The 16,896-nt window shown below is 43.2% G+C and overlaps 1 protein-coding gene across 1 annotated transcript; it reads left to right on the top strand.

Annotated features, from left to right (window-relative positions):
* Positions 1 to 519: 519 nt before the first annotated feature.
* LOC117438504 (uncharacterized) lies at positions 520 to 15,624 on the top strand (the record flags this gene model as incomplete). The annotated part of the gene is made up of 5 exons (XM_034073997.1): positions 520 to 535; positions 1,735 to 2,004; positions 2,104 to 2,341; positions 5,622 to 5,702; positions 15,416 to 15,624. Coding segments are annotated over exons 1-5 (814 nt in total), but the record flags the coding sequence as incomplete, so codon positions are not given.
* Between the last annotated feature and the right edge of the window lie 1,272 nt (positions 15,625 to 16,896).

Consider the following 16,896-nt stretch of genomic DNA (forward strand, 5'->3'; position numbering starts at 1 on the left):
TAGCTAAAACATCTTTATTATAAATTGTAATTAGACAAAATATTCTGTTTTCATATGGCAAAGTGAAAAAAAAAAGAGTGAGATGCTTGAAAAAAACAGGCAAGAAAAGAAGTTCTTTGTAAGTATGAAACATAGACCCTACCACATCACCCCCAGTGATGTGTGATAGGAAGACTGTTTGCTTTTGGAGGCATATTGGTGTTACCAGAGTAGCAGCTGGAGTGTGTGTTAGCACTCTGCTCTCAACTGACTTTTTTTTTTTTTCTCTGTCTCTATGTCCTTTGGTTTTAAGGGGACCTTAGAAGAGAGGTCTCTTGACCTGTGCATTAAGAGTTTGGTTTCTAAACTTAAGCTACAAGTAAATATAACCCTCTCCCTTCTCCACCCACCTTTTATTGATACTATTCAGTACAGAAAGGTTGAAAGCAATGTCAAAGGGAGAGAAGAGTTTCTGGATGTTGAAGTGAGGAGCAAGAGAAGTGCATGTTGGCTTGAAGTGCAAGCAGCTCCTCCCACTTGATGACTGAGCAAAGTGGTAAGGTTCACTGCAGTGGGATCTTGTACAACAAATGGAAATAGTTATGCTGACTCATCCCATTCTTGCCTGCGTGAGAAAAAAAAATAAGATATTTAGACACGCAATTTTTTAAAAAAACCTTCTTTATTCTGTCCTCTCATGTTTGTATGTTTTGCTATGTCTGATTTTAATAATAAGAAAACACTGTTGAATTTTCAATAATCTGGTTAAGTGTGGTCAGATTTACCTCCTGCTTTCATTTTTTTCTGAAAATGAATGTGGTGTCTTTTGAGAACTTCCAAGCTGCTCCAAATAAAGTCATGGCATGATCAAATGCAGTGGCTGAACACTTAGCACCTCTGAATACAGTGGGCAACTTCTATAAAACTTTCTGAATATCTCCAGAGAAGTGTTTCAGCTGTCCTGAAAAGTTCTCTGCATCTTAAAAATCCATGTTCTCCTTATAAAGCAGAAATTAAGTGTTCTCTATCATTGATAAGTCTCCAATAAGTACACTCACATCAGATACAAGGTTGAAGCTCATCACCACTGATTGATAAAAAGCAAAGGTAATTAAAGTTATCTAGGAAGGGTAATTGATGCTACATTTTACTAGTTACATTAAACATCCTATATGTATAACAGATGTTAATAAAATGCTGTTATGGCCAACACTGAGATGTCTCACCTAACATGAAACATTTTCAGCATAAAAAAAATCACACAAAATACATTTTGTTTGTTTGGGGTTTTTTTTGTTTATTTTTTAATCCAGGGAATCCTGATTTCAAAAATCAGACAAAGGAATATGATCTTTTTCATGATATATGCTTAATTGTCACAGGAACAACAGTTCTTATCTACATGTGGAATATATTGAACCTAATAATGCAGCGAACTTTAGTATTCTTTGTGATGTGTAGGCTTTAAGGATCATAAAGTTTCCTCGTTAACACTTTGGAAACACTAGAGAAGGGCTGAATCATCAGTACAAAGGTATGAAATATGAGTGGCAGAGACAGTAATGGATAGAAAAGTCCTGTTTTCCAGATTGCTTTCCTGTATTTTTAGAAGCAAAGACACTTTTTCTTTTTGCATTGAAAATAACCTTATTTCAAAATCTTTTCTAAAATTTATCAACCTCCTGAACCACACCCCTCCTCCTCAGTAGGGAAAAATCAGTAAATCAGCTTCAGATTCCTGTTTTTCTCCCTCAGGTAGACAAACTCCTAATGCAAGGCGGAGGCCGAGGGGGATAGCCGTGAGCGCTTGGAAGGACAGTCTGTCAGGGCAACGACTGATCGGGGACGAACACACTCTCAGTGTGATGCTGCCGGCATCTGACGAGCACTCTGGAACTTTATGTCCGGTTTTTCATCCCTGCACCGTCATCCTCTGCGGGTCCAAGCTCACGTTTCGAAACAAACGCCCTCTCACAGAGAGGCTTCACTCCAGAACCCAACTCACACATACCATCCGCTATCTCGGTGCCAAAGGCACGCGATAGGCCCGGTGGGGGAGGGGGAAAGGCCGATCCCCCTGACACCCATAAAAGACAACCTCTCGCACTACCACAACCCCGCCAGAGTCAGGGCTGACGCGTTGGTCCACGGGAGAGCGAGGCGGAGCCGCGCTGCGGGAGCATGCGTGCTGCGGCGCTTGCCGCTGGAGTGCGCATGCGGATGACTCGCGCAGGCTCGGCAGTTGCAGCCGTCCGTCCAGCCCCTTCTTTTCCCTGCCACGTACGGGCGGCGGTGGCCCTACCTGGGGTCCGATTCTGTCGGGGCGGGGGGTGTCCACCAGCGGGACCGCGGAGAAGCCAGAGTAAGAGAATGGGGCTGCTCACCCCGCGCTGTTGCCGCGGTAGTCGCTGCTGCGTGTGCGAAGGCGGCGGGAGGGGTGGCTGCGGGCTAGGGGTGAGCCTTCGCCGCCGCCCTTCGGTTCCAAGCGCGACGCGGTCCCTGGCAGAGAGGCGGGGAGACCCCTTGCTTCCCTCTGGGAGTGTCTGAGTGAGGCTGGAACTGCCTCCCGGGGTTTTCGGCCTGGGGACACGGGGTGAGGGCTGGCAGAGGTCTCCCGTCGCTCCCTCACGTCGCAATGCTCTTGATTGTCAACCCCTGCTCACCAAGCCTTGTCCCCTTTGAGAGCCAGAGGAACTGCAGACTCCTCGCTTACCGACAGGGAATAGCTATGATTTCTGCTCCCCACTGAGTCGGTCCTATGCTTTTCAGAGCTGGAGAAAACAAAAAAGAGCTCTTCTTTCTGCTCCCATTCCCTTTGACCTTTGTTTTGAGAAAACTCATCACTCTGGCGAGTGGGGTTTGGGATGCAGTGCTGCTTGATTCTGTGTGCTTCACCTTGTTCTTTTCCTTGTTTTGACAGAGGGGAAAGTGAAGCAGGAATGCCTGTTATTCCCTTGCTTAGACAAGGCTGATTTTCTTAGCTGAAATGCAAAAAGGGTAGTGAAATCCAGCATGGTTATGATGTCACAGCTTAAGGAAGGATCATGAAGTGACTGACATAGATTGGGCAGTTGCTGTCCACACACACCATTTAGATTGGTGCGTGGTATGAATAGAAAGTGAGACGAGAGGAAACAATCTGTGCCTCCAAAATGCACGTGGTACCTCAGGAAGGATAGAAAGATGTCAGTTTTTTACGAAAAACAGCCTTTCTGAAACAGGAAAATGCTAGTGCATTGATTCTGTTTGTTTGGTGTTTTCCCCTCAATAAAGTAGACACAGTGATTGGTTCTGTCAAAAAGCTCATTTTGTGTATTCTGGATGTCTTTGCTGAAAAACTTGATTCATCCATTCAGCTATGTCACAGTGAGGGAAGAAAAGCTTGAGTGCTGTGTAATTTAGTAAGTAGAAGATTGTACATACTTTCCTGTAACAGCTGCAACCAGTTGCAGTGTTTAGAATCTGTCTCTTAAAATCTAAATGCCTTCAAGCAGAATGAAGAACAGCTGGACAAAAAAAAGTGCATTTAAATGCAACCTTTTCATAATCACTGGTAGATACACAGTGGATTTCTGCAAGTAATACTGGTAAATAAGACATAGGTCTGCAGGTACATTATAGTAGTAGGTTTCCTTGCACAAAGATACAAATGATGCATTCAGTCTGTTGAAAGACCACAGGAGCTCAGATATGTCCATAGAAATGTGTATCTTTAGGAATTACAGATGAGGTTCAATTCTTACTGTCCCGGTTTCCAAGTACCTTACACTGTAATGCTAAAGAAGCAATACCAGTGCCCAGTTGTAATGCTTAAACAACACAAGATGGTGGCTAAATGAACTCTCTTAAGTTGAACCACTCTTAGGTACATTATCTGTATCCTGTACTTGTGCATTGCAGTAAATTTTATCTGGAGCTGTAGTGAGATTTGGGTGAAAGAGAATTCATTACTCATTCATACAAGATGAGTGAGGAAACAGAAGAGCAGTCTCTTCCTGTTCACCTGGTTAGTATGTCACAACAGTCTTACCCTCTCCCACCCAGGAGTGAGTACAGCTCTTTTTAAAGGTGAACATTTCATGCCCAGAATGAGGGGAGCAGCTGCCAACCTGTGAAAACCAGAGGAGAGGGGCTTTGTTCTCTGGGATTTGCTTGTCTTGTATGTCATGTCTCTGTTTTGTATGTCTGTATCTGACTTGTATGTCATGTATCTTCTATGTCATGTATCTATCCCAGTTTACTTCCAGTTAAGTTAAAAGAGGAGAGCTGTGGAGGCCAGTTTAATGTGGATGAGAGGAACCTACTTTTCATCTTTGATTTATATATATATATGTATATGAGATGAGTGATGGTATATTGAAAAATGTAGGATCTGAGCATGAGGTGAATGGTATGCAATAAGGGGTGGATATTGTCCTGGGTTCAGCAGTAGCAGTCATTTTTCTCAGTCTTAGTAGCTGGTGCAGTCCTGTGTTTTTGACTTTCAGCCTGGGAACAATGCTGATGGTTTTAGTTGTTGGTAGAGTAATGTTTACTCATTTCTGGAACAATCTTATAGACACTTGGGCCAAAGAGCATGGCATTGAGTGGGTATATCATGTCCCCTACCATGCACCAGTCTCTGGGAAAATCAAAATCCAATGGGGCTTCCCCGCACAGGATAATGACAGACACACTCATGACATTGCTTTTGCTCAGGGACCTGGATATACTTGGTAGGTAATGTGGAAAGATGGCGAAGTCTGATGTGTACCTCAAGGGGATTTGATTTTATGGTGAATGATTGAAAAATCGTATCATGGGTGTTTGAGATTGAAATTGTGTCATGCATGTGAATGAGAGGCAAGGAGAAGAGTGCCAACTAGTTCCTGTTGTTTGGGAGGGAGGAGCAGAATTACATTCTCTATTGGACTGGTCTGTTTACTAAATCGTTGTCTTATAGTTCTGGATATTAAACACTTGTAGTAAAGAGGTGAATTGCAGAAACTTCATGCAACCCATCATGTTGGCTTTCCAGCAGAAAAAAAAAACATAAGCTGATTTCAAGGTAGATCATAGTTTAAAGTGGTTATGTATTTTGGATTGCATTTCCTTCTTGCGCAGTTTGGTGGCTTTTCCTGTGGGAAGGTGGCATTACTAACTCCTTTCTTCTTGTCCTAATTGCAGAGTTTCCTTGAAGACACACTACTTAATGCCACAAATGCTTCATCTTTAAGCAAAGAAATGAGTTTCCAGATTTTTGTACTGCTAAATCAATGAAAGTTTATTTTTCTTAACCTGGAGTTTTAAGAAAAAGGCTGTACAAATGAGTATTTTGAGACTGCCAAAGAGCATTGTCCTGTAAAGGGACACCTTACTGTTAGAAATTCCTACATGCAATTACAAAATTTAGAAAAAATAAGCTTTTATTATGAAATTACAACTCTTGTTCAAGATCTCTGTTTTAGTTAAACTTCAAACGCTATGCTACTCAAAATGTGATTGTTACATTATGGATAAAGCAGTGACTTTTTAATCGTGTATATTCATTGCAATGTTCTAAAGTGAAAGACTGATGTTAAATGTATAATTCTAAGGAACTGAAATGAAATAATGTTTTTATTTTCACTTCTATGTATCTTCCTGTTTTCTGGCACTGGTAGTGTGTGGCGGCTTATCCTTACTCAGTTCTCAAGTGAGGTGGAAAATCTGCCCAATAATCCAGCATCAGTAAGACAGACAAGGTAATGGCAACTGTATATTTTTGGAAAGGAGGTGAAAGAAAACCTATGCATGGCTGCTGTTCTGTCTTTCTAATAAATGCTTTCAATAGAGAAAAATAAACAAAAAACCAAACAACTTCTGCAAAGCACTATGCTTTTACAACCAACTTAGTGTTAATTAGACTGAGTTGATGTGCTCGCAGTCAAGACTGCTGTGTTGCAAAACATGAATAATGTATTAGCGTTAATGATACTATAAACTTCACTGTTTCATTGTAATGTCTCAGCAGCCACATGGCTGTGTTAATTGTAGGTCCCTTTTCTCTGCAGTGAGGCTGTATCTACCTACCTCCTGTTTTGTCTGGTTAGGAGAATGAGTTTTGTTCAGTAGTTGCTTGTCTTTTTTTGGATGCTGTCCTGGGTTCAGCAGTAGCAGTCATTTTTCTCAGTCTTCGTAGCTGGTGCAGTGCTGTGTTTTTGACTTTTGGCCTGGGAACAATGCTGATAACACTGATGTTTTTAGTTGTTGCTAAGTAATGTTTACTCTGACCAAGGACTTTTCTGAGTCTCATGCTCTGCCAGGGAGGGGGGGAAGCCAGAAGGAAGCAGAGACAGGACACCTGACCCAGACTAACCAAAGAGGTATTCCATACCACAGCACGTCATGTCCAGTATATAAACAGGGGAACTTACCCGTTCACTGCTCATGTGAGGCTGCGTATCGATCGGCAGGTGGTGAGCGGTTGTATTCTCCTCCCTTGTTATTTCCCTTACCATTATTATTAGTGGTTTAGTGTTATACGTTAGTTACTGGACTGTTCTTATCTCAACCTGTGGGAGTCACATTCTTTTGATTCTCCTCCCCATCCATCCGGGAGCAGGGAGAAGAAGGGGAGGGAGTGAGTGAGCAGCTGTGTGGTTCTGGGTTACTGGCTGGGCTTAAACCATGACAGTTCTTTGTGGTGCCCAATGTGGGGCACAAAGGGTTGAGATAATGACACATCTGACCGGCATGTGTCTAACTGTATTTGTGATAAGCATTCATTTCTTCGGATTAATAGTCACTCGTCACAATGTTGATTTATTGACTCTCAAAGTTGTTGCTCTTGATCTTGGAGTTTCAGCATGCTGTACCTTACTTACAGATGGTATTTGCTGTTTTAGTGTTTATAGGCTAGGGGACCTGGGCTAAGGTTCTTGTTTCACTGTACTTTATGGTAATGACTTGTAATACAATAGACTCAGTGATCATGAAAAATATTCTGGCTTGCGTTCCCAGTGTTGTCGTTACTTCTATAGTTTGGGAGGTATATAATGGAAGTGTTTAGCAATTACACCTCTTTTTTCACCTCCTCGGGTGGTCAGCCTATGAAGGAGACAATCCCTTACAATCCCAGCCTCCCCACCAGACTATTACACCATCCTTTGAGAGTTCTGAAGGTTTTGAACGGCCTTTGGGTACCCTTGAGACCTGCCTGCTGAATGTGATGGGGATCATCATGTTGGCACACATGCAGAGTGTGTTTTACCCACAACCATTTCATCTGATCTCGAAAGTTAAGCAGAGTTGGGTTTGGATCTTGTCTAGGGCTAGATGACGATATAGGAGGACCAACAAATTTTCCTCAAGGCTGGATAGTCATGAGTGGCAGGGTGCGGGGAATAGTATGGGCAAGTATCTAGGCCAGTGGGCCCCTCCAGTGCTTTGGAACTTCACCACTGAACAAGTGCAAAATCCAGAAAAATTAGTAAAACACTTAAATGAGGTGTGTTGTCATCCTGGTCATACCAGAGACGGACAAATCATGGCAACGTGCTGGGGCTTGGCCTATTCTTACAGAGCCTTGTTCAACACTATCTACACCTTCAAAGGAAAAAAATATGTTTCTGGATCTGATGGCAAAGCAAAAGACAATGCAGCTACTCAAACTCCAAATACAGTAGCTACTCAAACTCTTGACTACAGCAGATAATGCAGCTACTCCAACTCCAAGTACAGCAGCTACTCAAACTCTGACTGCAACAAACATTGCAGTGACTCCAGCTCCAAGCACAGCAGCTGCATCAGCCCCAGTGACAAGTACAGCAGCTACCCAATTTCTTGACTACAACAGACAATACAGCTTAATCCAATTCCAAGCATAGCAACTACACCAACCCCAGCAACAAGAACAGCAGCTACCCAAACCCTGACAACAGATATTGCAACCACAGTGATAATCACTGTAGCTAAACCAGAGGACCAATTTGTGCCAATATCAGTTGCCCCTGTACGCAAGGTGAAAAGCAAAAAAGAGGCAAGAAAGATGAAGACAAATGGAAGAAACAATGCACTTACTACACAGGACAGCATCTGATCAGGAGTTATTATTGCATGAATCAGAGGAAGAAGAGGTGACTTCTTGACTCTGGACCTCAACTGAGCTACGGAATATGCGAAAAGATTTTACCTGTCAACCAGGGGTGCACATCATCACCTGGTTGCTCCAATGCTGGCGCAATGGGGCTGATGGTCATGAACTAGAAGGTAGGGAAGCCAAGCTGCTGGGATCACTTGCTAGGAAAGGAGGAATTGACAAAGCAATTGCAAAAGAGAAACAGTCCCTCAGCCTTTGGAGGTGGCTCTTGGCAGCTGTGAAATAAAGGTTTCTATACAAGAACGATGTTATGAGTCATTCAGCCAAGTGAACTACTCTAGAGAAAGGCATCCAGTCTCTGAGGGAATCAGCCATCATAGAGATGATCGATCACAGGCCAGATGATAGGAATGCACCCATAGATCCAGACAAAGTCAAACGTACACAACCCATGTGGCTGAAACTTACACAGAATGCACCGTCATCATAAGCCCACTCATTGGCAGCAATAACCTGGAACGGCGTAGCACCACCAACTGTGGATTAAATGATTCGTCGGCTCTGAGAGTTTGAAGACAATCTCACCCCTTCCGTCACTTCATCTGTGGAAAAACTGTCCCAGGACCTCAAACTATTGAGAGATGATGTGTCCGACCTATCCAGCTCCCCAGGTGTACCAGCCCATGTCTCAGCTATTAACAAAAGGTGTCCTGCTGCTTAAGAGAGAAGATACAGAAAGTGTACGCCATGGGCCACCCTATGGTTTTACCTGTGGGATCATGGAGAAGACATAAGAAAGTGGGATGGAAAACTTACCTCAGCTCTGGAGGAATGGGTGCATGAATTGAAGAGGAGAAGAAAGGTTAAGGATGATCATCCCATGAAAGCTGCGCTTCAGTCTCTGGTGAGCAGGTTCCCAGATGGAGTGGAAGAGCTGATTCTACTCCAGCTGCTGCGGAAAAGAAAACTAATCCCTTTCTACAAGCCATAAGTGTCCGATGTTGTGATCACTATTAGGGGGGCCCTGCCTCCAGCGAGGTGGAGGTAGGGGACAATCAGATTTACTGGACTGTGTGGATCAGATGGCCTGGCGCATCAGTCCCACAGAAGTATAAGGCTCTAGCAGATACCGGTGCACAGTGTACCCTGATGCCATCAAGCTGTCAAGGGTGGAACCCATCTATATTTCTGGAGTGACAGGAGGATCCCAAGAATTGACTGTACTAGAGGCTGAGATCAGCCTGACTGGGAGGAAGTGACAAAAGCACTCCGTTGTCACTGGTCCAGAGGTTCCATGCATCCTTGGCATAGACTAACTCAGGAGAGGGTACTTCAAAGACCCAAAAGGATACCGATGGACTTTTGGTATTGCTGCTTTGGAGACTGAGGAAATTAAGCGGCTGTCCACCTTGCCTGGTCTCTCAGAGGATCCTTCTGTTGTGGGGTTGCTGAAGGTTGAAGAACAGCAAGTGCCAATCGCGACCACAACAGTGCACTGATGGCAATATCACACCAACCAAGACTCCCTGATTCCCATCCATAAGCTGATCAGTAGACTGGAGAGTCAAGGAGTGACCAGTAGGACCTGCTCATCCTTTAACAGCCCCATATGGCCAGTGCAGAAGTCTAAAGGAGAGTGCAGACTAACAGTAGACTATCGTGGCCTGAATGAAGTCACACCACCCTTGAGTGCTGCCGTACCGGACATGCTAGAACTTTATTATGAACTGAAGTCAAAGGCAGCCAAGTGGTATGCCACGATTGATATTGCCAATGCATTTTTCTCAATTCCTTTGGCAGCAGAGTGCAGGCCACAGTTTGCTTTTATTTGGAGGGGTGTCCAGTTCACTTGGAACCGACTGCCCCAGGGGTGGAAACACAGCCCTGCCATGGGCTGATCCAGATGGCACTGGAACGGGAGTAACCTCCTGAACACCTGCAATACATCGATGACATTATCGTGTGGGGCAATACAGCGGAAGAAGTCTTTGAGAAAGGGACGACAATAATCCAAATCCTGCTGAAAGCCGGTTTGGCCATAAAATGGAGTAAGGTCAAGGGACCTGCACAGGAGATTCAATTTTTGGGAATAAAATGGCAAGATGGACGTCACCAGATCCCCACAGATGTGATCAACAAGATAACAACGTCTCCACCAACTGATAAGAAAGAAACGCAAGCTTTCTTAGGTGTTGTGCATTCTCCAGAACCCCACATCCCAAATTACAGTTTGATTATAAGCTCTTTCTATCATTTGACCCAGAAGAAGAGTGATTTTTAAATGGGGCCCTGAGCAAGAACAAGTCTTCGAACAAATTAAGTGAGATACAGTTCATGCAGGAGCCCTTGGACCAGGCTGGACCGGGCCAGATGTAAACCCGCAGCCGGGGATAATGGTCCTACCTGGAGCCTCTGGCAGAAAGCTTCAGGGGAGACTCGAGGTCGACCCTTCAGCTTTTAGAGTTGGGGATACAGGGAATCTGAGGCCAGCTATACCCCAACGGAGAAAGAGATACTGGCAGCCTATGAAGGGGTTTGAGCTGCTTCAGAAGTGATTGGCACTGAGGCACACCTTCTCCTGGCACCCTGGCTGCTTGTGCTGGGCTTGATGTTCAAAAGGCAGGGTCTCTTCTGCACATCATGCAACCGATACTACATGGAGTAGTATCTACTACAAGTAGGCTGCACTAGTTATACAATGAGCTCGAATAGGAAATCCCAGTGATCCAGGAATTCTAAAAGTCATCATGGACTGGCCAGAGGGCAAAGATTTTGGAATGTCACCAGAGGAGGAGGTGATGCGTGCTGAAGAGGCCCCACCATATAATTGTCAGAAAGTGAAAAGCAATATGCCTTGTTTACTGATGGGTCCTCCTGTATTTTCGGAAAGCATCAGAGATGGAAGGCAGCTGTATGGAGTCCCCAGCAACAAGTTGCAGAAACTGCTGAAGGAGAGGGTGAATCAGGTCAGTTTGCTGATGTCAAAGCCATCCAAAGTCAGTTTGACCAAGGCCAAAGCCGAGGTCCGAGCCAGCTGGCCCTGGACATTGCTGAACGAGAAAAGTGGCCAGTACTTTATCCCTATACTGATTCATGGATGGTTTCAAATGCCTGGTGGGGGTGGTTGCAGCAATGGAAGCAGATTATCTTCTTGCACTGCGGCAAGATATCGCTGACCGGGTGCAGAACCTGGTGGCCACATAGATGCTCATGTACCCAAGTCAGGCCACTAAGGAGCACTAGAACAACTAACAAGTGGATAAAGCTGCCAAGATTGAAGTGGCTCAGATGGACTTAGATTGGCAACATAAGGGTGAATTATTTTGACCTGAGCCCATGACACTTCAGGCCATCAGGGCAGAGATGCAACATATAGATAGGCCCATGATCGAGGGGTGGACTTAACAGTGGACACTATAGCCCAGGTTATTCACGACTGTGAAATGTGCTGCAGTTAAGCAAGCCAAGTGGTTAAAGCCTCTCTGATATGGAGGATAATGGCTGAAGTACAAATATGAGGGGATGCCTGGCAACCCACCAACCCACTAAGGCAAGCACCATGTGCTTACCAGGGTGGAAGCAACCATCGGATGGCTGGAAACATAACTGTTCCCTACGCCACTTCCCAAAACACTATCCTAGGCCTTGAGAAACAGATTTTGTGGTGACACGGCACCCCAGAGGGAATTGAGTCAGACAATGGGACTCATTTCCGGAACAAGCTGATAGATACTTGGGCCAAAGAGCATGGCATTGAGTGGGTATATCACATTCCCTACCACGGACTAGCCTCTGGGAAAATTGAACAGTACAATGGGCTGTTAAAAACTACACTGAGAGCAGCGGGTGGGGAAACTTTCAAGCATTGTGATACAGATGTACCAAAGGCCACCTGGTTGGTCAACCCCAGAGGATCTGCCAACAGGGCTCGCCCAGCCAGAACTGTTATGTACTGTAGAGGGGGATGAAGTTCCTGTGGTGCACATAAAGAATTTGCTGGGAAAGACAGGCTGGCTTATTGTCATGGGTTCAGCCGTGGCAGTCATTTTTTCTCCTTATTGTGGCTGGTGCAGTGCTGTGTTTTGACTTCTGGGCTGGGAACAGTTGCTTGATAGCGAGCATGTTTTGAGGGTGTTTTTGTTCAGGGCCTTTTCTAAGCACGTGCTCCAGCCAGGTGGAGGAGGGGAGGCCGGGAGGAAGGAGAGACGGGACACCTGACCCAGGCTGGCCAATGAGGTATTCCATACCATAGCACCTGATGCCCAGGATGCAACTGGGAGAGAGAGCTGGAGGGGTGGAGCGCTGGAGGAAAATGGAGGAGGGAGCACGCGGTGCTCGGCTGGGCAGGGTGGAGTGAGTTATGGGTCGGTGGCTGGTGGGGTGTTGTATTCTCTTCACGTGTTGTTTGCTGTATCATTATTATTTGTAGTAGTAATGGCAGTGGTGATTTATGTTATGCCTTAGCTATTAAACCGTTCTTATCTCAACCCGTGGGGGCTACATTCCTTGGATTCTCCTTCCTAATTTTCCGGGAGTTGGGAGACTTGGTTTAAACCACGACACTTATCCTTGCTTCAGGTAAAGGCAAGCCCACTGGTGGTAGTGCTTTTGCTCAGGGACCTGTATATACCTTGTGGGTAATGCAGGAAGATGGGGAAGTCTGTTGTGTACCTCGAGGGGATTTGATTTTAGGGGAAAACAGCCAATGACCTCAATTGTATGCTGTTGCCTGCTATGTAGCACTTCTATAGCCCATCAACTAGATGTCTTCAGGTCACCAGCGACTAGCCCTGACTTCCCTCTGACCATCATTCCAGCAAAGAATGAGCTTTGACGAAACCAGACGAGCTCAGTAGTGACCAGACTGGTTCCAGTCTCATCAGCAGGCAATAATCCAACACTGCACGCTCTCTCCTACTCTGAGATATTGTTACAAGAGATGGAGCCTGACATGATGGACTGGATGAACTCAGCAGCTTTATAGGGATTGGTCCATGCAGTAAGGAATGGTATCTGTGTGTGTGTGGATGTATAATATATATTTATGAGACAAGAGTGATGGTATATTGAAAAATGTGGGATCAGAGCATGGTGTGAATGGTATGGATTAAGGGGTGGATACTGTCCTGGGTTCAGCAGTAGTAGTAATTTTTCTCAGTCTTTGTAGCTGGTGCAGTGTTGTGTTTTTGATTTCCAGCCTGGGAACAATGCTGATAACACTGATGTTTTTAGTTGTTGCTTAGTAATGTTTACTCTGACCAAGGACTCTGAGTTTCATTCTCTGCCAGGGAGGAGGGGAAGCTGGGAGGAAGCAGAGACAGGACACCTGACCCACAGCAAGTCATGCCCAGTATATAAATGGGGGCAGTTACCTGGAAGGGCTAGATCACTGCTCAGTTGGACTGGGTATCGGTCAGTGAGTGGTGAGCGGTTGTGTTCTCTTCCCTTGTTATTTCCCTTATCATTATTATTATTGGTTGCAGCAGTAGTGGTTTGTGTTACACCTTAGTTACTGGACTGTTCCTATCTCAACCCGTGGGAGTTACATTCTTTTGATTCTCCCCCCCATCCCTCTGGGAGCAGGGGGAGGAAACAGGGGGAGGTGAGAGAGCGGACTGCGTGGTTCTGGGTTGCTGGCTGGGCTGAAGCCAGGACATATGCCATTAGGCTAATCAAAGGGATTTGCATGAAATGTTTGCTTTATATTAAGTTCATGATCCAAACCCCCAGAAATTGAATTGCAATCTAGAGATAACATCATACTACATCTTTTTAATGCAAAACATTGCCATCATAATAGCAGATATACATATACAGATGCGTCAATGTATGATGTATTAAAGGTTTTAGCTGAGTGTCCTATTTCTCTGGTAGGAAAGAAGTAAATCTCAGTGCAGTACTTTAAAAATAGACTGACAAAGCAGAATTCAGTTTTCTCATAAAGCACTATGTTACAACATCGGTAAAGGTAGGTGAGAGATACCTACATATCTCTACCAAGAATTCTTTTTGCGTAAGAGAGCGAACAGCATGTTTCACTGCATGTGGCTTTGGAAATGCCAGTTTTGATGCGTAGGGCTGCCTGCAGTTAAGATCTCCAATATTTATGCTTCAGATGTTAAAGTAACTGCTTCCTTAATTGCTCCTTATTCCAGATCGATTGTTTTGGCCCTGTCCAAAACAGTGAAGAAAGAAGTGGACATTTGACTAGCTATCCAGATGTTTGTGGTTTTTATTTTTATTTTTCATTCCTCTGCTGAGTAGCTTCTCTCAAGTTTCTGGTTTTCTTTTAACATATGGTCTTTGTGGTTTTTAACAAGAGGGATGCCTTATACAAAGTGATAGTTTTTCAATTGTCTTACATAAAGTGTTAAAGATATAACTGAAGTATATGCTGTGTGCTGCTTTGGTACAAGATGGCTTTTTTGCACTTCCTTTGGGATGGTTGTCCCCCTCTCTTAAACCACAGAGTGTAAATGACTGTTCAGACTATTTGCATAACAAATCTGTGACTCTCAGTCTAATGAGTAGCTAATATGTGGTTTAATAAGCAGCTTTTAAAAATCTAAAATCTTTGTTAAAACATCTCAGTCAAAATTTCAAAGAAAGGAAAAATTTTATCATCTTCCTTTTGGGAGAGGAACCCTCAATGTGTTCTAATCATGCTTATGATAAACCATCATTTAGCTCTTCATTTATTTGTTCATGAAATAGTGCATGATTCAACTTGATCTCCTTAGTAAAGCCCCCATACTACCTGTAATCATTGGCATAAAAGATTATATTATGGCGGTCTTTTCTTAAATGGGGAAGAAAAGAAAGCGCCCTTTGCTGGTTATCATAATTATGGGGAATGTAAAAATAATTTAAAGAGTTGATAATATAACCAATATAATGTTGTAAGGCTGACATCGTTTGCTGGAATTTCACTTTTCCCATGACAGATGTATGCATATATCTCAAAAGCAAATCCCAGGGATTATTAGTTCTCTTATAGGTGTTTTTCATGACAGTTTACGGCTGATACCTTACAGAAAAACCCACTCAAGTTTGAAATTTCTAGATGTCACACACATTTAAAAGCTGTATGACTTAAAAAAAAAAACAACTTTTAAATTCTGAGCACTGGGAACTGTGATAACTGTTCATTTGACGGATCTTACAGAGCTGTTCTTTGCCTTTAAGCTCAGTTTAAGTATTAATGCACTTTATTGTTTGAGAAATTCATGCATCATAGAATGTGTCTAATAGGGGTTCTCTGGAGAGCTAAACAGTAATGCTTTCCAAAGATGGAAAGCTTCATAATTGTCATCAGATACATTTAAATAATGTACAGTTTAGTTTTCTAAAATGCTTTTAATGTTTTATTGTTAACAGGTCTGCAGGTGATAAGGAATTCACCATGAATGGGCAGCTGGATTTAAGTGGGAAGCTGATCATCAAAGCTCAGCTTGGGGAAGATATTAGGAGAATTCCTATTCATAATGAAGATATCACCTATGATGAATTGGTGCTAATGATGCAGAGAGTTTTTAGAGGAAAACTTCTGAGCAATGACGAAGTCACAATAAAATACAAAGATGAAGGTAATACTTGATGACTGCTGTTAAGGTTTAGTTACTTCTCTTGCTCTAGTATAATGTATCTATGGACAGAAACTCTGAAATTCACCTCTTCAGAATTGTCCAAATTCATTGGCAATTGCAAGTGATTTCTTGTGAAATTCTTTGAGTCAGATAATAGAAGCTGCATTTCTTGTGCTTATGCTGTCGTAACATAGCTGATCTTTCAGAAATAATGGAGGAAGTACTACCTGAAAGTTCAGTTTTTGCTGTTACAGGAAGCTGGTGCTATCACAGTTTTCTGCCTACTCATTCTCTTGTGTTTTCAATGATAAAGTGGGTTTGAAGTAGAGGAGGGAATAAACACATATGACTTAAAGCAAGCTCTTACAAGTCTTGGAAAACTTCACTTCTGTAGTAGTAATTCTTAATTATGTTTTTCCCCATCAGTAAAGATTACAAGGCACTATTAACCTGAAATATTTATTAAAAATAATCTTTTGCCTGAGTAATGTTTGAATCTGTTGGACATGGACATCTGCTTGTTACAAAAAAAAAATCTTGATCATTAATCTTAAATATAACCATAAGAAGAGCTTCTGCAGAATGAAAAGGGCCTTGCTTGAGATGTGTAGAAAGAGAGTTGTAGATTGGAGGGTTTTCATCTTGGAATGTCAGAATGTTGTTATTCATAAAATGAAAGTCAGAATGAAGTAATAAAATCCCCAGTCTTTTAGTCAGTTCAAAGGCTGTGTGATGATTCTGCTGGTGTACAGTAAAAAAGCTACATTTCTGAAGCATTCAGGTTCTTAATAGCACTGACTGTGGTCCTTAAATAACTTTTGTTAATACATCTAGGCTATAAAATTTCACTTTGAGTGACTCGGAGACAGTGTTTTTGGGGTCCATGAAGCTTTTGAGAAACACTGCTCAACAAATTGATGTACAGTGAAGAACTAATATTTTGGGTCTTGATTGCTACACGAGAACTCAATAGATTTGTGGTAGTATTTGTTTTCTTTTTACCACATTATCAATTTCTTTTTTCCTTCTGGAATGAGGAAAGGTGAAAGTAAATAGATGGGTGCTTTTTCATTTGGTTAAAGCTTCTAATTCCTGTTCTTTAAGTATAGTTCTCTGGTTTTGTGTATGCTTCTGTCTCTCTCTTCTTTTGAAGAAGATAATTACAGTCTCCATCATACACCATTATGGTTTTATTCTTCTGTTGTCTTTCACAGCTGAGAGGCCTCCTACTGTTAATTTTAGCTTTCTCAGAATGTGCTACTTCTCCGCCGA

The sequence above is a fragment of the Melopsittacus undulatus genome, unplaced genomic scaffold, assembly GCF_012275295.1.
Source record: "Melopsittacus undulatus isolate bMelUnd1 unplaced genomic scaffold, bMelUnd1.mat.Z mat_scaffold_412_arrow_ctg1, whole genome shotgun sequence".
In the NCBI taxonomy this organism is placed as follows: Eukaryota; Metazoa; Chordata; class Aves; order Psittaciformes; family Psittaculidae; genus Melopsittacus; species Melopsittacus undulatus.